This window comes from Phasianus colchicus, chromosome 13, assembly GCF_987193195.1.
Source record: "Phasianus colchicus chromosome 13, bPhaCol1.hap1.1, whole genome shotgun sequence".
NCBI lineage: Eukaryota > Metazoa > Chordata > Aves > Galliformes > Phasianidae > Phasianus > Phasianus colchicus.
This window is the reverse complement of record NC_143448.1, coordinates 16530024-16552747: the sequence shown is the minus strand read 5'-3', so window position 1 is coordinate 16552747 and position 22724 is coordinate 16530024. Positions and strand designations below refer to the sequence as shown.

Here is a 22724-nt window from a genome sequence, read left to right as displayed (position 1 = left end):
AGTACTTTAATTTCAAAATTGCACTTCTGAAAAAAGTAAAAATATTGTTTCCCAAAGAAGATGTTTATTTTGGATACCAGTCTTAAAGTATCAAACTAATCCCCTAATCCTGGCTGAGCTTTCCCTCGTCCATGAAATAAACCATTGTTTCTGGGGAAATTATTGATATGTAAAACTAAATGTTATTGCCAACAATCTTGCAAATGACATAAATCACGATAGCTGTTGATAACTGTAGCAAAGTTGGATGAATCGAGTCAGAAAAGAATAATCAACTCCAAATGATTCCACAGTGAACTACTACAGTCACTCAAACAGTACGAATCACTGAAACAGATTCCAAATAAGTTTGCCCTGTTAGAAAAGCAATACTTGGTTCAAAGTTAAACCTCTATTCTAAGTATTTCACTTAATCAAACGTTGCTGCAGAAATAGTTACGTTCAGCTGGAAAAAAGAATCTTTTTCTGTCTATTGGGCTAACTTTAATGCCCCTGTCTTCTTGGCACATACACACTGTAGGATATGCTTCTTCATCATTTCTCCCATTTCACTTGTTCATAATACCTCACGTGACCAGAAACATATATATATAATTATAGCCATTTTCTCCTCCATAAAGTAAGAAATAATGCATGAAAACCTGAAATCTTCTAAATCATTCAGGTTTGTAAGATTTGGAAAGACTCAGATCAAAAACTCTCATGGGTATTAATAACATAATAAATAGAAGAGGGACAAACTAGCTTGTTTTGTGCTGATGATGTTGATTAAAAAGAAATAAAAAGTCCCCAGATTTAAACCTGTGGAGTTTTTTTCAGTTAATCTAAAATAGCATTAAATGAATAGGTAAATAAATATAAGTTAAATGCTCTCAAATGGTGGCACATTTTTTCTTTTAAATAAGACAGACATCACAAAGCTTAAATTTCATCTGTCCTTGGGCACGTTAGAATTAGGTCACATTGTTGCCCCTCCTACATGGATGTCTTCCTTCAAATTAATGACAAATCTGATTTAACACAACAGGTACAAACCTCAAGGAAAATGATGATATGTCATTGATGCAATGGTAGTAGAGTGGGAAGGATCTTAAAAAGGACATGAATATGATGACAGAATCAAACAAAAGACAAACACCATATTTTTCACACAGCCTTCCCAAAATAAGTTTGGATACAATCACTTCAATGATTAAAAAAAAAAAAAAGAAAAAAAAAAAAAAACTAGGCGCTGTACTTCTTGGGACAATTTTTCAGTTAACAGGAACCATTCTGCTCTTCTTTTTTTTTATGACTTGACTGTTCTTCTACCTATCTACGTGGTTTCTAACACCACTAAAATTGACTTCCTGCAGTGCTAACAGCTCATTCAAACTGTTCTGCCCTCAAGATTATTCCCAACATAGAGGTGTGATGAAAGAGCAAAGGATAAGGTTGCTTGCAAAATGTCTAATAGAAGAATAGAAACACAGCAAAGAACATAAAACACATAGCATTACAGTTTATCATAGTGACAAAATAAACATTCATTCTTGTAATATAGTCCATTGTACATAGATACCTATGATTTTGGAAATACAGATTTATACTGTGATCTTAAAGAAATATTATAAACTCCGTGTCTCTATTTCCTATTTCTATCCAATTTATAGGGACAGACAGTTTCCATGTGCCAGCCACTTAATGCATACTTCAAAACTTGACTCCCCTCCTTGCTTTCTTTCTCATAAGAACAACCAAGTTTCCTAAAACACATCAACTGAAGTTTCTTTAATCACTCTATATTTATGTTTGAACCAAACTCCCTTCTAATAAAATATATCCACTGTGCAGCTTCAATGAAAGCACAGCATGTTAATGAGGTTACCTAATGAGCTTAGAATGGCTAAGTTTGGTATAAAGGATAAGACTTGCTTGATATATCTCAGCACATGTCTAACAAACAAAAATGATTTCATACTGCAGTATGTTGGTTATTTTTTAAATATAAATATATATATATACATTTTGACAGAAAGAGAGTTCACCAGGACTTCAAACCAAGAACAGAATAAAAATGTACATACTCCCAAGCTGAAATAATAAAGTGATTACTGTCAAAGTCTATGCTCTTACAAGCTACAAAGTAATAACTTGGGATTTCAACAGCATATGCAACGCTGGGACTTCAATTCCCAACTGCTTTTGAGGCAGCAAGCAGAACACATGTGAGACCTTAATATGAAACTTGTTATTGTAATATTCTCTTACAAAGATAAGGGAGAAATATGCAGGTGCAATAGATACAGGTGATAGAACCAAACAGTGCAAAGATAGCTCTCTTCTGCAGAAGAACTGGGATATTTTAATGTGTTTATTTTTTTTTCCTTGACGGGAAATGAAAAGTAAAGCCAAATTTCAATTCCATAAAAGAAACTGTAGTATGTTTATCTGTGATGGGGTAGTGGGACTATATGATCTTTAAGGCTTTTTCCAACCCAAACCATCCTACGATTGTTTAAAATTACAAAGATTGCTATAGGTTGTCAGTAATTGAATTTTGGAATTTTGGAAGTAGGAGCTGAACTGTATCTTTGGGAGACTTAATCCTTACCTCCAACACATCAAATAAGGATGAATTGTTTTTCTGAAATGATCAACCTATGTTAATTTTCAAAACAGGTTCACATTTCAGAGAGTGATTTACAGAAAATTTTAAAAGTTTGGATTTTTCTTTAAACTGGGCATTAAGAATGGGCTAAACACACCTCCTCTGACCAAAATTACACTTTCAAAGAGTTTCTAATCTCCTGAAAGCAATATGGATTGACATGGATTTACAGCAATATTTTTGTTCAGCAGTGTTGAGGTGTATTCTTCAATAAACGTCCCAATTCATTTTCCTTTCATGCCATGTATTACTGCTATAGTATTAACTCAGTGGTAAAGTTGTAGACCATGACAATCAGAAAACATTGACAGAAGCTAGTTACAAGAGATAAATGCTTTTCAGTCTTCCAGTGCCATGAAAAAATAATGCAAACATGCCCTTTTAATTTACAAAAGATTTTCCCATACTAAAAAGAACTATATACTAAAGTGCACTTCATCAAATCTGCATGTTATATCATTCCAGTAGAATTTAGAGGAAAAACTATGGCAATAATCACCACGTTTGACATGGCTTCAAAAACCACGTAACGTATACTCTTAAAAAATATGCTTTAATCTCTCCTTCATTGCTTCTCATCTGGGACTTGATGAGAGAGACTGTGGACAAACAAAGCATTAAAATTCAGCTCAAGTTTTAAAACTAATAGCATTTGTATTATTAAAGATGTTTATAAGGGACTTGGAATGAGTAGACCAAAAATATAAAAATAAGATTCTCCCACATCATAATTTCCAAAAGACAATTTCACTTTCATGTTGCTGTAATATTTCTTCTGAGTGAGAAATAATGCACAAGACTACAAGGACAGGCTTGCTGTAGCTGGGGCTACAATTAAATGAGAATACAAAAAGCAGAGAAATAGGAGCAAAAAGACAATTTTCCAAGCCGTGGGATCCCGATGGCTGGCTGTCACAGCAGGAATCACTCTGCATTACTAAAACAGACTATTAGTCTCTCACGATCTGAGACATAAATGATCCATGAGAGAATTCATCGCATTTTCATCCAATTAACAAACAAACATGCAAACAAACCCATATTATTACAACAAAGGAACAAAACTAAACCAAAATCTAAATTGAAGATGTCTGAAACTTTTTCCATTGAAGTTTCTGAGAAAGGAAGGGTGAGCGAGGGGAGCTGGAAAGCATCAGGAGTCCCAAAGTATGGAGAAAGGCTGGAAGCAGATGGTTAAAAAAAATAAATAAATAAGAACAAGTAACTTCTTCAGAACTGTTTCTTATACTTCATTGCTTCATCAAATGTGAGCCAAGCAATTGGCTCATTCTCTTGAAGTTCACTGAAGAGCCTTCCATAAGGGATTTATTGACAGCTTGGATATTACTTCAAGATTTTTGTAAACCACCTGGTCTAATCTTAAATTCAAAGAGTTTAATTTGTGAAACTTTTAAAAGTTCTTCTGAGTCCATAGCAGCTAAGTATATTTCACATCCCATCTGCTTTCATTCTTTTTTCCTCCTCACAAGAAACTATTCTGGTAACAATCACACTTGGCAGAAGCTGAAGCTTGGAAATGGCATAAATGAATATTCTGGAGAATCCAGAATTTAGGAGGATGGTCATATCTATCTCACTGCAAGAGCCTGAGAGGATTACACTCCTGACTGTGCCATGCCAACGTCAGTGCTATGGTTTACTAGAACACAAACTACATCAACAGGTGGAATTCTTCAGTTATCAACATCATTTTCCTTGAATTTCTCACAAGCTTCCCAATGTGATCACAGTATTTTAATTTTAGTGATCTCCACTGGATTTCACCACTGCTGCTCCTAACAAAAGGTATTTTCAACATTACTGCCACTACTTCTGTTGCAGCATGGCTACTCAGATACTGGTCCAAATCCACTCATATATGTTTTATTAGTTTAGAAAGATTTTCCTATTCTTTTCTAAGACCATTTTATTCACTGGCCGTCCCTTCAGATTACAGTATAATCCAGAAGAAAGCCTGGAGCCTGATGATGGCTTATGTGCTGGGACCTCTAGAAACTAGTCATTTCACATAGACACAAAACACAATTTTAAATACATGAAGAGCCACAGAGCATAATTAGAAGAGGCTGTAATCAAAGCCTAGTGCAGATGTAATGAAACTGAACACCTGACCTTCAAATGAAGATTTAAAAATGTATTAACATAGACACCAGCTCAGCCTACAGAAGAGGTCAGGTGTTTCATTGTCCCACAGACCGGTTACTGAATCAACCAGAGTTGAAGTAAAACTGCCCTAGTTTTTCATTAAATTGAGCTCACAGAAGATACTCTAAGTATCTGAGAAGGACAAAAGCTATCCTTCATTAGAATGCATCTATGGCCCAGTAAAATTCATCACTTTAAATTAAAAAAATGAAAACCATATCTGCTGTTTGAGATCATTTAAAAAGTTTTGAGTACAAACCTACTGTCTGCATACCATGCCCAGTGTTAATACTCATTGGCTTTTTTAAGCTATGACAGCTTTGTCTCACATTGTTTCTTCACTCACTTCTTTGGGTCAGGTTTTAGTGTTAAGCAAAATCATACCATGAAAGCCCTTCTCAGCTTTAGGGAAATCTGCAAGTATATTTGTTATCACATTTTTTTGTACTCCATTATTGCCCTGCTGTGTGACAGAACCTAAAGAAAACTCACTCGTGTTTTCCGAAAATGAAAATTTCTGATACCACAGTAATTAATTTCCATGGGGAAAACAGTTTACTTCAGCAAAAAGAGATTAATGAAAAATACTGCAGAACACAAAATTATGCTAGGCAGCTGCTATGCCACATTTCCTCTCATTGGAATTGTTTTAAATCACTATTCTATCTGTTAATGAAACATTCTGCTTTTTTTTTCAGGCTGTTTAGCTTTAAAAAAAAAAATACAGGATTCAAGAAACTGCTGGACTGCAATAGATAAGGGGAAAAAAAAAAATGTTAACCTACTTAAAAGTGATGAAAAGCAGTCAGTAATTTTACTACCTCACTTCCCGAGTGTAAGGAGCTTTTCTAAATGAAGCATTATTTGTGCATGTATATAATTAGAATAACGTTTATCTGTCCTGCATTTATCTGGTCATATAAAAAGATTTGGGTAGCACATGGAACCACAGTTCTTGAGTACAAGTCTTTTGAGTCATTGCATTCAGTGTATTTGCACAGTTCTAAACAAGTCATATGAAGGAAAACAAGAAATGAGCAAAGAAAACCCTACAGAGCCCTCTTACACTCCAGTATTTCCATGCAACCACTTCACTATGCTGTAGAAATGAAATATTTGGAAAACTTCTGGGATAGGGAGCAAGAGTACAAACCCTATTATCATCTATGTAAACTTTCTTACACATTTTAAGGTGAAATAATTTATATTTAGTATGAGTAATTATGTCAGACCTTTCTTCTAACAAAATGAAATCTTTCACTGCGAAGTAAAAAGACAACTTGCCCCTTTATTGCTTGAGAAATGATCTTATTCCTTTCCCACTGACTACTCAGTTATAATGCATTTATCACAAACAGAAGTTCTTGGGCCCAAAGATTATTAGTGTTGATACTAAAGCTTAGACTTGTCCTTTGTCAAAGGATCACAGGTTAAAAAATGGTAAAGTAAGGGAGTGGTTACATTTTAGATCAGTCATGTGAATATATGCCAGGAACTTCGGTGACTGTTAACATGCTTTGTAGATAAGTAGAATTTTAAACTCGTTTCTCAAACTAATACTTAATAAGAAGAACAGAAATGTTTCATTTTTAAAAGGTACCAGACCATTTATATATGTGCCTCCTGACCTGCTAACTAACATCAGCAGCTCAGCCTCAGGTCAACACCATTCGTCTCTCCGTAGATACACATCATTCTTGTTAATGCCAGGGAGAGTTTGGGCATGGCTCAGGAGAAGAAAGCATGATGGCTGCAAGTAGGTAACCACAAAACTGGATTTAAGAGCGACCTCGGTTCAGGTATCATGGCATTCTACCTGCTGTAGTCAATCAGTTTTAAAGGTCTTAGAAAGCAGTATCAATGAAAAACGAAGGTGTGCAACAGATAGAAAAACACAGGATTCGCTGACTTAGCTACTGAACATAGAGGTTCTTGAGGGTTTTGTATTTCATAATAATGCACTAAACAATAAAGAAAAAAAATGGAGTCCGTGTGACCATCTGGTACAAGACTGACCCATCCTTTCTGCATTATGGACAAACCATGAGCAAGTATTTATCTTCTGACTTATTTGAAGCTACCTGTAACATCCCGTTAATAGTGCTAGAATAACGAAATCAAAGCACAAGTCCTTGAAAATATCTTGAAGTAATATTTCTATTTCCCATTCAGTAGAATAAAGTCCTTATACTGTTCTGATATGGAGTGGAGCAAGCAGAAAAGATGAGAGTCTACCAGCTTGACTGGCAGGAGGGTGGTAGTGTTGCGTTGTTTGTGTTGACATAGAAGAGGGAAGATGCAATGATTATTTCTGAATCATCAGTAATAAACACAGAAAGGCATGTCAGAAAAAGGTTATGATATAGGATTGCATCTGAAGAGAGGTTAGCATAGAGATGGAACTGTCAGTCTATATATAATTGGAAGGCACACAAGCAGTCAAGAGGTGCAGAGAGAGAAGTGAACTTAGGGAAAATCCCCCAGAAAGGAGATTCATCAGAAGAGATGTTGACAGAAAAGCCAGAGATAAGACAAATCAGAAAAAGACAGATTCCTGAAAAAAAAAATGAGAAGACTGAGATTTCCAGATCAAAGTATGATTGACAATGTCACAAATAGCATCCTTCTTGTAAGCCAAACTAAAATTCCCCTCTCCTATTCTTCTAGCAGTCTGGTGAAGTCAAGCCTTTCCTCAACAAGGTGGCTGGAAACATCACATGTGACATTTGCTTTGAGATGTAATGAACAAGTCTAAACTTCATTAAGATTTTTCAAACAAACACAGTTCCAGGTGTCTACTCAAAACACTTTCAGTGATGTGAAGACATTTACAATGCCAAAGTGCCAATACGAGGCACAGAAATTGATAGCACCATTTAAATAACAATAATATGGATATGAAACATGTATCCCTAGTTTATAACAACATGATGTGCTCTATACCATTAACTTTTAATTAACTCCAATTTTGCCACAATTAAACTCAATTAGAGCAGAATGTCTGACACTGCAATTAGCTGTATGTAAACACCCCAGTTGGTGTCACATTGAATTAATGTCTCCTGCTGGTGGATTCTCCTTCCAAGTATAATGGATTTACCACCATCAAACTGTTAATTGGACCTGGCACCTCATGTGTTGTACGTATTTCAGACATAACATCAGAACTTAGTATCCTGCACAACTGTAGTTGTCAGATCTACACAGATTCCAAATGCAACTAGCCAAATGCTTTCCTGCATTATGCATTCTCTAATGTCTCGCATACAAAAACTCTAAAAATGTTAATATCCCTCTATTTTACACTCACTTTTCTACTCATCCAGAACAACAAAAAATATTATACAGCTTGCAGGATGGAAAAAAAAATACCATAATGAAAAAAATAAAGAATAAAAAAACATATCTATTATTAAGGACCACATTTAGCAAAATAAATCATTGTTAGTAATGCTTGTTTTGAACCATCTATTTTTTCTGCCCTTGTATATATTAGAATGTCAATCCTATCTCAAGACCAGTCTTACTAGGATTATTGGGTTTTGTCTTAATATATTACAGTCTTAATTGGAAGCAGTTAGCCAATAATTTGTCTTAGCTCAATATTAGGCTGTGACTGTATGAGCAGTATCAGCAAGTTCAAAGGATCCTTCAAGGTAGGTGCAGCTTTACTACTGTTACTAGTGTTGCTATATCAAGAGTAGCACCTACTAAATTGCTAAATCTGGGGTTAAAATGTGCACTGGATATTTGCAGACTGAGGTGATTAAACTGTGTGTTTTGCAAGAACCACTGAGATGAAAAGTTGATGTTCTGTTGTCACTTCCAATAACATTGAACAATCATATATCTGGACTAAAAAGGACAAACTGTAATGATGGAAATGGAATAAGTGATGAAAATGTATTCAGAAGGACACTAACGGATATTCAAATAAAGCTCAGAATAAAACATAATGAAGGAAAACCTCCTAACAGGGTAGCAAAACACTGTCAGCATTAGGAATGAACATGCTTATGAAATTCTTGGCATTGCCCTGAGATTGCTACAGCAAAGCATACATCAGTGCCCTGTAAATACTAAATGCAATTGAATATATGATCTTTACACAGTCATTTTAAATACTTTTAGCTGAGTCTATTGGAAAAAAAAAAATCCTTATATGCTCCTGATGGTACTTATTTGTAGTTGTTTTCATAGAAACAATCTTCAGTATTTTCAAAAATCAATGGAATTTCCCTTGTGAGCAGAAAAACCACAAAAAATATATCTTTTTTGCTTACTAATTGCTATTATTGTAACAATTCAATTTACAAACAGGAAAAAGATACAAAAAAAAGGTCTTTCTTAACAAAACAAACCCCTGTCAAAAGCCTACAGTTTGATGGCTATACTTTGGGGAAATTATTCGGAACATAAGGGATGCAATTTTGCCTTTAATTGTAATTTTCATTTGGAATTCAAATAATCAATTCGCTAATTCCACTCACAAGATTTAGGAGACAGCTCGCTTTTATATTTCAGTCTGGTTGTGTCAGTCAGAATTTACTAGGGAAATGATTTATACACTTGCATCTACAAGTTCAAAGTGATAGAGTTAGTAAGTAAAGTATTGATCAAAGCTACCAGTAAAGAAATGCAGTGAAATTAAATGCACATTCTGAAGCATGTCAATTCTTTTAAAGTATTTTCTTTAATAAATATATTGCCAATATCAATTCTAAATAGTAGGAACAGAATACAAATATCATTAGGTGTCTTGTTGCCTTGAAAGTAATACTGATTATTAATTTTGCAATTTTAAACCTGACAAAATGCAGTATATTTTTCAAGTTGATGTACTGTTCATATATCAAAGGTTACAAACGCAGTTATGCTCTCCTGCTACTCCACAGTCACAACTGTGTTCTGCAAAGCTGAATGACAGGAAAATTACATGTTTGGAGAATCAGCCTGCTGGCTCTTACAGCCCCAAAACACAGCAGATTGTTCTTTAATTTACTGGTTTCGTGTACAGTAGATCCATTACTTAATAAGGTCATTGTCACTACTCTGCAGAGCATAGCAAACACTCAGTACAAATTTTCATATGCCAAGATCTGAACTTCAGGCCTGACAAGTACCAACATTTCTACATTTTCTCTAAGTCTCCATTGGATGCTCTAGATTTCTGACTGAGACCAAGATTGCTTCCCTTGCTGAGGAAAAGCTGCAATTCCTGGGAATAAGGCCTTTGGACCTGTTAACTCTATGATTGTTGAATAAAATTCAATCCCTCTGTATACAGCTGTCCCAGTGATCATTGGGAATACAGAAGCTCATATACAATGACTTCCCAGGAGGGGATTCTTTCATATAAAATATTTTCTGTCCTTTTTAGAGGGGAAAATGTAAAATACAGTAAAGGTTCCATAGCATCTTTGGAATCTAAGATTTTTAGAATAATTTCTTTTACTTCTTTTTGTCTTCTACTCCAGTTCCTTAGCAGCAAGGGGAAAAAAAAATCATCCAAAACCTTTTTAGAAAACAAGAAAAATTAATAGTTTAAAACTGTCAAGATTTTACTCCCTCTTAACAATCTGAAAGTAGTGTATCATAATCCTTTATTTATATCCATTAAATCTGGTAAAACTAGCAGAAATATAACAGCAGTACATTGCTTCTTTTTTATTCACATCTACAAATAAATCCGTGACCTGTTTTCATATCACCTGTGTATATATAATACATTTAAGAAATAAATACATAATGTCAGAGCCATAAATAGATAATAGGCATTTTCAATGAATCGCATTCAGATATCTGAATTACTATTATGAAAAGTACAGGGAAGAATTCTGCAAAGATGAACCTTTTATTCTGCAAGGTAGCACAATACAAGAACAAAAACTAGAAAAAAATTGCAATTAATATTACTCCATTATCCTCAGCCATATAACACTTCCAAACAGAGCTCTTTCGACTTCATATCACCTTTGCAACGTTTCATCCATGTGTTTTCCTACTCAGAAGTCTTCAGTCCCAACCAAACAACGCTTATGACCATTTCTACTGCACTGCTGGGCTTCAAACAGTGGTAGGCTATTCAAACAGGACATCTTCCAGTCCCTATTCCTGCTGCAAGCAGTCTAACAAGTCTAGATTAAATATGCTCAATACGATATGAAAGCTCTCGACAAGCACAGTCCTTTTGGATGTGTTAGTGTAAACAGGAAACAACTGTCATGGAAATAGTACAGAAATATCCAAGAAAGTAAAGTCTTTAAACTCCACAAACCATCAACTCTTTTGCATATTTACACAGAAAAGAATATTCTAAAGAAAATTAGAAGGAAATCCCCTCAAAGCAGAAAGATCCATCATTTGAGTCTAAATGTAGTATTTTACGTGTATTGATATAAACAACTAATTATCTCTTAAAAAGTTTTAAACCAAAGTCACTTCTCATTAATGAGCTGCTAGAAAATAAGAAAATAAAACATTTACCTAAATATAGCTTGGATTTTAGAAGTATGTATTATTAAGAAATAATTAGCAATGACCTGAGTAAACGAGGACAAATACAGCAAGACTTTTATCATCTACATGTTAAGAAAATGATGCCATCTAAAATTTCCACCATGATACAATCGTACAGCACTCTCTATTTATAGCTGCAGTTCACTACAACTCTTGTTCATTTGCTGTTATGCATTGAAAAAGATCTAAAGGAGGAAAAATGTGAATGTAGAAGAACGACTTTTTTTTTTTCCCATGAGTGCTTTCACCATGGAAGAGTAATAAGGTTGAAATGGAGATTCATAAAGCGTGGCTTCTAACAGGTAGAGTTGCCAGCTCTTAAATTTTGAGTTTCATTACACTTGGTGGCTTTCTCAAAGCTCCACCTATCAAGTCCTATCATATTTCCATTTCAAAGAGACAAACGTGTAACTGCCAAAGAGAACTTGGAACGTTCAGATGCTGTGGACCAAAAGAAAAGCCCCAAAGCCACAGTAAAAGGATCTCAGTGCATCAGTATAAAATTTTCAGGCAAGCTTTGGGGATCTGACTTGCATAATTTAAATTCTTGGGACAAGCAACGGCTCAGAAGGTGAAAGTAAAATGCCTAAGGCTCCGAGTTAATAACTCTCCACAGATAACTGAGAAATCCTATAATTAAGAAATTGTAGGCTGGGTAATTGCCATCAGTGCAGTAACAGAGACACAGCTGACATATTTGCCCAAGAATTATAAAATAAAATAAAAAATAATTTAAAAATATATTTGGTGCATGGATTTCTGGATTACAACCATCTTCTCTTGTTAAATTTATTTTTACAACCCACAGATATTTTTCCATGATTTCAATAATGGAGCCTTTATGGCCCATACTACTACTTTTCCTCAAAGTCTCTTGCAGACGTAAGAAAAATATATAACAAGACTGTGCCATAGTAGAGGCCCTATGATATAACTACAATAAAATATTAGGACTCCTACATATTGACTCAAAAAAAAGCAGGAGCTGAAAGATTGAAGCTAGCTTACCTATGTATATTTTAATATTTCATAAACTAAATGCTTGGCTTTTCCAGGCATTCATGTACTTCTTAGTATGTTTATGTTGACTGAAGAGATACACAATCTAAAAAGTATTAGAGAGCAAATAAAACTCCCTTTTCCATCAAATTTCTTATCACATATCAACTAAGTAGGCTGTTTCATCAGATTGAATAAAAGGCAGGTTGGTGCAGCAAAGTAATCCAAAGTTCAGGGTTTACAAAACACGGGATTCAAAAGGAATTTCTTTCTGAATACATCAGATTAGAACGAGTAATGTGGAACTGCTTTTGCAAAGACATGGGATGGTTCTGCAAAATAACAAAACAAACCGATGCTTGGATGATGGTTATGCATGCCCCTAGTAAAACACTTCACAGAAGGGTCAGTATTTCTGAATAAGGAAATGCAGAGGGTGTACAAAAAGCGTAAGTGGGTGAAATGAAAAGCCAGGACAGATGGTGAGTACAAAGGTTATGGAATGAAGTTAAAAGTGCAAGGGGAAAAAAAGATCTAAAGAGGTGGAAAATGGAAAAAAGATTGCAAAAAAGGCTTAAGAGAAGTAATATGATTTTCTTCAGGTACATAAAGAACAAGAGGTCAGAAAGGAGACAGAAGGTCCTCTAGCTGCAGAGAAGAAATTACTGACATAAAAACATAATGAATTCATTGCCTTAGTTAAAAAAAGAAGTTAGGGAAAGAAGTAAATGAGGAAAATGAGGGAAATAAAGGAGGTAAACAAGGAGTAAGTTGATACAGTTTTATTAGTAATGACAATTATAATTTTCTTAAAAAGACAGAGAGGGTTACAGACCTACATTTCCAAGCTGATGAAACAGAAACCAGGATCTGTCTAGCAACTAAAACATTAAAATTCTGATTTTTGATCAAAAAAACCTCATTTGGGAAATGTTCAGACTCTGTATCTTAAGGAAACATTTTTTTTTATAGCTTTTATAGCAACATTACTTATTGACACAAAGTACAACACTGAAGGACATTTTATCAAAACCAAGTCCTAAGACCAGGTTAGGTTTGAGCAGATGGTGAAAAAAGGCAGATCAGTGAGAACGTGCTCAGCTTCATGCAGCGTGCATGCTGCTTAGCAAAAGATGAAGAACTGCAAGAAGCTGACCTACTGCTTTCATCCCTGTGTTCAGTGCTGACGTGCCCAGATGTGGGGCACATCAGTAACCTCTGCAAAACTGCTGCCCCGTCCATCACTGCGTAAGGCTGGGAAAAATAATCTGTACTTGGAAAGCAAGACACACTGCTTCCTTTCATTGTGGGAAAGCATAATGTCTGGGGAAAGGGCAGCACTGTCTTTCCAGGTATTCATGTTACACCTAGAATGTTCAATCTTCAGCAAGAAATATTGAAGGTTGCTATAATACAAACAGGTAAAGAAAAGAAATAAACAGAACATCCTAAAGTGAGAAGCAGCCTCGTGACAACATTTCAACGCTTTAAAATGCCATTAATTAAAAAAGTAAAAATTGCTCCACAGTCTATAAATATTAAATGACAAAAGTGCTATTAGTCTCTTCTTGTTTTACTGAACACATCATTATTCTTTTCAGTAGTAGCATTTTATTGCAATACTAATAAAAAAAAAAAGAATCAAAACCAAACACAAAACCAAATTTCTCCTCATTTATTACTGTCTTGGTAAACTCGATTCTTTATTTATTTCTCACTACTGTATTTTCCCACTTCACTCTCCTCAATAAAAAATGCTAATTTTGCTCAGTGTTTGGAATTTGAGTTATTTTTAGCATGGAAACTCAACAACCTCTTAGCATGTATAGGTTATAAACAAATCTTTGCCAATCTTCCCTTTAACAAAACAACTTTTTGTTCTTGCCACACGTGACATAACAGTTGAACAGCAGGAATATCCAAGCCAAGTGACTCAGGTCTAAAACAAAGCATATGTCCTCTAACAAAACCAACTGTTGACTTTTGTATGCTTTCCACATAAGTGAGATGATGATGCCAGTAGTCTCTAAAATGAATCGTAGTGCCCTGCTGATACCTTGTAACATTAAGATCTACAGTATAAATTGAATAGACAATTTACATTAAAAAAAAGAAGAAAATACGGTACATTAGAGAGTTTATACAAAATAAATATCTTGTTCCTTTAAGACAAAATGGGAAAATATACTTAGAAAACCACATTAATTTTAACTTCTGTCAGATTTTCATTTTATTCCATATAAAAGTCCTGGAAAAAATGAAGAGAGATTCCCAGGAAGGTGACATCCTACCTAAATCCCAGCTGTGCAAACAACTATTTAAATCTTCATTTTAAGAAGTGTGATCCTATGAAAAATTTATGTGCTCAAATATTTTTGTACACAGCTACAGTGACCACCTTGTTTTTCACCTCTGAGAAGAACAAATGTTAAAAGTCTCCCATGAGTTCACGAGTCTGCCCACACAGATCTCATTGAACTATCTGGACCTTTGCTTCTGTTGAGTTTGTTTGTACTTCTGCTTTCAGCTCTGATGAGACATCTGCTAATGCTTAATCTTGCCTTTTTATAATCTCAATGAAAAAAAAAAAAAAAAAAAGATTAAATAAGGTACCTGTTTTTCTCCAGTTTAGGGCATCAGTGTTACATGTCTTCTGTCTCCAAATCCACTTGTTACACAGGAACAGGAAGCAGCAATTTTTTAAAATTAATCCATCACTAATTTTTTAGATGAAAATAACTTTTTATGGTGACATCCATTTATTTCATCCTTTTCCCATACAAGCAGCACTTAGTTCAGACAATCATGTCAGAAGCAGAGATCACTACTAAGACAGTACTGTCAGAATGCAGAACAAGTTTCCCTAAGATTCACAGCATGCTCCCTATTATGGTACCACTCTGTAGACTGAGTACTTCATCAGAGATGATAGAGACCAACGGCAGCTTCAAAGATTCAAATCAAGCACCACTAATCCACGGAGCTTTGCCAGCTGCATGGTCACCAACACAACACCAACTAGCACTACTACCAATGGTGAAACTTCGCTGCGGTGAAACTTAGGGCTGCAGTGAACATTTCAGAAAGGAACACAGCAGTAGGGTAACGCTTTGCCCAGAGCAAACCCTCCACATCTCCCATAGGTGAATGGAGCTAAGTAGAAGGGAAAAAAGCTTGCTTGCTGAGAATCCCATATAGGGACAGCTAAGCTTCAAGTAGTGCTGCCTGGGAAGAACCTAATGGCACTTTCTCGGTCAATGTTAATTTCTCTCTCTGTAGCCAAAATATGAAATGAATTCAAAATAATCACTTCTAGATTTACCCAGCGTCTGCAACATGTGTTTTACTGGCTATACGTAATCATATTCTAAATATATATTTTTTTCTTTATATTGACATTTCATGCTCTCTCTACATACGTATAATGTTAACGAGAGAACTTTCTCATTTCCAGAATTTTTAAATGTATGTCATTGATCTAAATACAACTCATTTATAAAGAAGTTTCTTGCTTACTAATAATCATATCCATTAGCTACACAAAAACTATTCTTTTTTTTCCCCTCATTAAACTCCTTTCCCTTCGTACTGATAAAACATCAAGATTCTTTCTGGACAAGTCTGTAACCTGCCACAAATCCAAGCTTTCTTGATGTAACACATGCAGTTTGGGAGCACTGATAGGTCTTCTCAGTGTATCACTTATGTTTTAATTGAGTCAAACGCAGTTTACAGAAACTCAGGCCTCCAGAAGACCAAAACTCTCCCACTCATTGGTTGCTAAGTGCCTTTTCTTATTCAGGAAATTAGTGGGAGATGACAGAGGTCTGACCTTTCCTAGTAATAATTGGTTTCAGCTCGAGACAGAGAAGATCACTTATATTTCATAGAATTCTACCAGTGCAGATAACTAAGATAAAAATACAGTTTAGACCAGTCTCAAAATTAGAAGCAAATTCTTTTCTTCTCAAAAAGGAGGGAGACATGCTTACTATCTCCATGCTGTATATTGCAGAGATTTGGTAACAAAGTACATTAAGTTACTGGGAAAAAAATGTGGCTGCAATAAACTGGATTTATACAGAAGACAAATTCATTTTCCTGTACCAGATGATTTACAGCTGTTTATGTCTAGGATTTACACTACTGTACTGCCTTTTTTTTGTCTGCAAAAATACTTGAACATATTTGTCACAGAATGCTCCTAGGCAAATGACCAGGTCAGTTTTCTTTGCGTCTGTGCTGAGTCTCCATATTTTGTTCTCAATTAAGCTCAGAAACAGAGCCCAGAACTGCAAGCATGTAAGTATCTGCTCAGTTACAGAATAGGAGAACTGAACTCATGCAGTCCACATTAAAGATTTGGTTGCTGTTCAGTGGTCTGAATTCTTTAGCCTGCTCTCAATCTACTTATCCAACACAGAGAAACAATAACACATTCAGAACAGTCCTCATCTCTTTTTCAGTACTGTTAGTGTAACTCTTCTGATTATCTCAGTCTATCAGTCACAAGGCAACCTCTCACAGAAGTGTGATGGCACTTAAAAAAAAAAAAAAAGGTAAAAAAGTTGAAAGCTGATTTCACACCTCTGATTGTTAAGTATTTTCTCAAGCAAATACAGCTTTTCAATTTAGAATGAAAATAAGTAAAACTAACTCTTCATTAACAGTTCAAATTGCCCAGGTACAGTTAGTCACAGTTCTCATTTTCAAACTGTTGCCGAATAGCTTTATCAAAATTCATGTCTGTTTATTTCTCTCTCATGCAGATTGTAGCTATGAAGAAGCCCTTCAGTGATGATGTCTTTGCACCTGACTGAAAGGCAGCCATGGCACTTTGCCACTGATGCTCAAAAGATGAATACAGATGAATAAAGAACAAAACGTAGTTCTTTTTAACTTAATTTTGGTCATCTCAATCATGGTAATCTATATATTCAACTCTGTCTGCTTTTACTTAACATAATTTCACATAAATGAGACAAAAATTATTACTGGCTCCTTTTGAATGTTGTGGCTTTTGGACTCTCACGTAACTTCCTCTGACATACCTTCATTTCCTCAACAGCAACCAGCACATTTTGAAATGTGCAAGTGGTTACGTCATACACACTGTAACAATTAATCTCCCTTGATGTTTTTTGTTGTATTTTCACATACTGGTCCATTTTTGAACAGTTTAACTCATTTCATAAAAAACAATCGATAAATCAATCAAATAAGTCAGCTGTGACAAGGGGGCTGGTTGTGAAGGCCATTTTATCAGCACAGCTGCCTTACGTTCCTCATTCCGGCTCGAGTTTCTCTTGCTATCAAACAAAAAGTTAACTAACATGGAAGCATAACTGCCATGCACCTGGGCTGTATATGCACTTTTGGTAGGCCCTGAATCTCTAATTTTCTCACTCCCATTTGGAAATGTTTTCTATCCCTCACTAAAAATAGAATAATTAAAACAAAGAGTGGAAAGTGGCAATTAATTCAGACAATCAATGGCTTTCTGAGTGGGATTCAGTTGTCCTCTAATTTAATAATTTTTCTCTTGTAATGAACATCATAGGGAGAAGTTCTACATGCTTTTCAATATTCCTCCAGGATAAACAGGGCAGGAAAAAGCATTTGTGAACATTCAGTGATACAAAGAACAACACATTCTTATAACAGATTAAATAGCCTTAGCTAATGTAAAATGTTGTGAGGCACATGGATGGTAAAAGCTGCAAAATTCTATGAAATACTATGAACACAAAGCTCTATTTTGTGTCCTATTAGCATACGCTTTAATTCTCATCCCTTGAGTACATATACACTAAGAATAAGAAATAAGTCAGTGCTAATGCACTGCAGCCTACTGTGTAGCTGGAATGATTCAAATGAATTTCATTTTGTTATCCCTGCCCTACCAATAACTGTATATTTGATGGTAAGATGGCTTGCAAAGAACATACAATTTTTTTCCTGCAGATCTGTTCTTTCCTTGTTTGCCCTTCGCTTTGAATTTAATCTGTAAGGACATCAATACTGTGGAGGGGGGAGAAGTTGGGAGAGAAAAATTTAAAAAAAAAAAAGGTTCAAAAAATTTTAAACCAAAATCTAAGAATCTTTACAGTAATTCATCTCTCAGTGTACCAAGGAAATCAAGGAAAAAATCCTGCTGCCTTCCTGACACCATGCCACATCTTCATTGGAAAAAAAATGGACTGGATTCAAAAGCAGACTAAATGAAGTTGAGGGTTCCCCTTCTAAAGAACTTCTCAACTACGTTTTGCACAACAGGATGCCAGGGAGCACGCTGAGCAGAGTGTGATATAACAGGTTAGGAAGCACTGCAGCCTATTAGGATAGACATTTGCATTGCTCTGGATAATCTACTACACTGCATTATTTGTATATAATTTGCATTGCTTCAAAAAGGCTCCTCTAGGGAAATGTTTTTGTCTTAATTTAAGAGCGTGCTTTGCCACATCAGATAGGAGGGCCATTTGTGGTTTGATGCATTAGGTTGAAAAGACTACTATGATTTTCCAGTAAAAAAATATCCTATTTGAGGTTTATACTGAATACATTAAGGTAGAACGCCAGTATGGATAAAATAAGAAACAGCTGGAAAATGAAGACAAGAAACAGTATTATAAAGAGAAACTGCAATGTTTCTCTTTTAAGGACAGCAGCAACTGCCATAAATCCTATGCAAGTGGTTAACATACATTTCACTGCAAGCCCAGATGAGTAGTAGATGTTAAAGTGTCAAAAACCAACCTACAGTAAATTTTTGCAATGCTTTTTGAACAAGCACCACTGGTCATCTAATGAGAATGTTCTTCTAGAAGAGGAGAGAAAACAGCACTGAAAGTGGAAGTATTGATTACTACACGAGGCAGCCAGGACAGCACTCAGTACTATTACTGACCCCATGCCCTGCATGGCTGGAGCATCACACACTGCACTCTGCACAAGGACACACAGGTCAGACACACCATGCTGGGGCAGAAAGCTCCTAGCACAACCCTCACAAATCTCAGCCATTTTGATTCCAGCTGCTCATCTATATCCAAGTGTCAAGAGGCAATTTAGCTGAGGGCACATTTCCAGAGCTAGGAAGAAAACGTGAATTTACAGATCCTCTCTGCATTTCAAGACATCATGAAGTTATTTCATAGATATCCAAGATCAGTTCTATGATTCTATGATTTTATGATCATTTGTTCAATGGGAAAAAATGTAGCATTTATTGACAAGGACAGGAATCCTTTGTACAGTCTTAGTTCAAGATATATATTTGGCAGTGATGGATCTGCTAACATTCTCACATCAACAGAACTCTCTGTAGACAAATTAAAAGATATCCATTACAGCAAAATGGAGATGAATAGTATATGCTATTGACAACTTGGCAATTTAAAAAAAGGAGGAATAACCACACAGTGTCTTAGAGGCAACTTACCCCAAATACCTCCTTTAGTCTGAACAAAAATTTGTATTCACAAATCAAATGCACACACGATTTTCAGACAGTACTTCTGCTAACGATAAATGACAGAAATGACATGCAGAAAGTAGAGCAGTTTCAATTGCGTGTGAAAATACACACATTTACAATTTCCAAAGGATAACTGGTTCTACTAGAAATTTTACAGGGCAGTGGCTTGTAATTTAGCCTTCAGCAACTGCAGTCCTTTCAAAAGCTAATACACACACATTCTAAAGTATATATTACCAACACAGAAGGGGAGATTCAATTGAGATGAGCACTCACCTCATAATTGGCTATTGCTTCTCTATCCAGGGGTCGGGTCACAGAGACATCCCCACTGATCTCATTGATTCTAAAAATTCCTTTTGGGTCTTGATCTACTCCCTTACCAGAGAGTCGGAACTTTGCTCCCTCTGTCCCTTCACTGTTGATGACCTGAATGGCAGAAAATAAGACGTTAGAGCCCATGTTATAAATGCTTTTAAACTCACATAAGCAATTTCAATTATTGTAACACTGAGATAACCCTGTCAATAATATGAAAACACAAAATACGGTTTCAATCATTTGGAAAACACCCTGCAATCCTTTTGTTAAGCCATGGAAAAGCTCATCATAGAAAAGCCCTCAGCCTGTTGCTGTTTTATCTTTTCTATCTTTTATTTCACGACTTAAATTTTCTGTTATTTCATGTTACTGTATTCACTCCATGACTAAAATGTGACAATTTATTTCTTTTCCTGTTGTCAGTTATGTTAACAAAACAGTTGCAAAGAAATCCTATGAGAAAAAAAAATAAAAATAAAAATTAGACATTCCCTCAAGTGACATAAGGAATACGTATTTCACAACAACCTTTATGTTATTTTCCAATTAATCACCCCTTTTTGTTAGCAATCCTCATCATCACAGCAGCTGACTTTGGGGATGCTGTTCTTTCAATGATTCCCTTCTACACACTTCCTTTCCCAGGATTTTAAACCGAGGAAAAACCTCACAAAATGGACATCCTGCCCAAAACTCTGCTCAGTCACACAGATGGAGTTCCTCCACCTTCCAAACTTTAAACTTTTGGATACCCATATATACACGTGAGTGCACAGAAGCTGCTGGTTACTATCACTACCTTGTTTCCCAGTGAGAAAAAAATCCCTAAAAATCCAATTTCAAGGCTGTCTTACATTACTGACAGTAGCATATGTAAACTTGCAGAGCTACATGATGTATCTTACAAACTACGTGCTTTGCAAATTTGTATTTGCACACCAGAATCTAGGAGGATTATAAACTAATCTTGCCCTTTTAGGCTGACAATCTTGCCAAGCCATTCTTTTCCACTGCTATTTCATGTTCTTTTGTTTCTAGCAATTTTATATCCTTAATGTTTCTGCAGAAATCTTAAGTCAAATATTTATATGCTATTCTGAATCACGGCTCAGGAACAGAAAGGAGAAAACAGCATTAGGAATCTGGACCCGTTCCCATTTTGAGATAATAAATATGCAGAGTGTTTAATAGCATCCCTGAGGAAATACATGTTTGTTGCCCTATTGCTGTGGGTTCAGCAGTGCTGGTTGGCATATTATTGGGTAGCAAGATTTTGACTAAACTCTATAATCATTATTCCTTCACTTTAATTGAGAAAAAATAGCCACAAGTTATGAAATTAGAAATCAGCATTTTCAGAGAGAAAGTTTTAATTCTTAAATCCTTTGGGATACGAAGAAATTTCAAAGCAAAAACCTGTTTCACCTTCTTTTCTCCTTCCTCCTCCCAGGCAGAAACACTAATGAAGAAGTTTTCTTCCCGTGTACTTTTGAGTGTGCCATGACAAAACACAGAGGCAAGTGACAGAAGGGCAAACTAATGTTGTGCTTCAGATTTTGTGATGAAACTTAAACTTAATGGCTGCTACCAAAAAGCTACCGGCTGTTCAATTCCTGCTTTGACCAGTCTCTGTTGTTTGTTTGTTACATCAAGCTTAAAAAGACATTTTCCTTTTTCTTTAACAAATCAGTGCCATGGCCATTGCTCACCTTTGTAGGGAAAAAATCCCATCGTCCCCCATCCTGATTTTTGAGCCTTATTGCAAGAAGACAAGTGCTCCTTCCCATGCAATAGAAGAGTGATTTGAAAGGCACCAGCACAGCCACAGGCCAGCACACAAATCTAATTTGAAGTTGTCTGCACAACAGTCCTACCCACCACAGCTGTCAAGCATTTCCTAACTGTTTATAACACATTGAAGACATAGCGTAGGCAAAAGGGCTCAGTTACAACAAACCACAGAAAGGAAGCAGAACAAACCATGGGCTTTATTTATATGCTGCTATAAAAGGGAATTTATTAAACAAATCCCTGATAATCACATACACATCCTTCTTCATAGTAGAAAGTGATAATAATGGTAGTAAGAAGATACCCTGCAAACATGACTGCAGGAAAAAATACTGTTTTGACTCCAAATCTGACAAAGATTTAACCTTGAATTTGATGGCACAGCATCCTTGTTTGGTACCTGAACTGTCTGTAATCCTTGGAGATGCAACGAATCCCTACTGTAACCATTCTACAGTATATAATGTACAAGAACAGTTGAGTTATCAGAAGGTAAAAAAGGTAGAGTTGTTTTCTTCTTCTTCTCCTAAATGACTGTATGTGCCTGCTGAGCCTTCTTACAGCCTTGGGAAGCAGGCACATTCATGGAGCAGGTACATGCAGACACTTCTCTCCTACCTATTTAGCCATTTAGGCTATTATTGCACAGCAACTCATGTTTGATGTAGAAATAAGAAATTCAGGCTAGAGATGCTCCATGTACCACTGCATCATTTGCTCAAGAGCAACAACGGCAATACAAAAAGTAATCTTGATGAAGTATGATTTTTTACAAATGCATAATTAGCCACAAGAGGG

At 35.6% G+C, this 22724-nt stretch overlaps 1 protein-coding gene across 2 annotated transcripts in view; it reads right to left on the bottom strand.

Moving 5' to 3' along the window:
* Positions 1 to 22724, bottom strand: part of CDH13 (cadherin 13) — a 432460-nt gene that overhangs the window by 205524 nt on the left and 204212 nt on the right. For both annotated transcript variants that reach the window (XM_031615494.2, XM_031615493.2), the window contains exon 5: positions 20091 to 20243. In XM_031615494.2, the coding sequence (XP_031471354.1) occupies positions 20091 to 20243 (153 nt within the window). The remainder of the gene's footprint in view (positions 1 to 20090; positions 20244 to 22724) is intronic.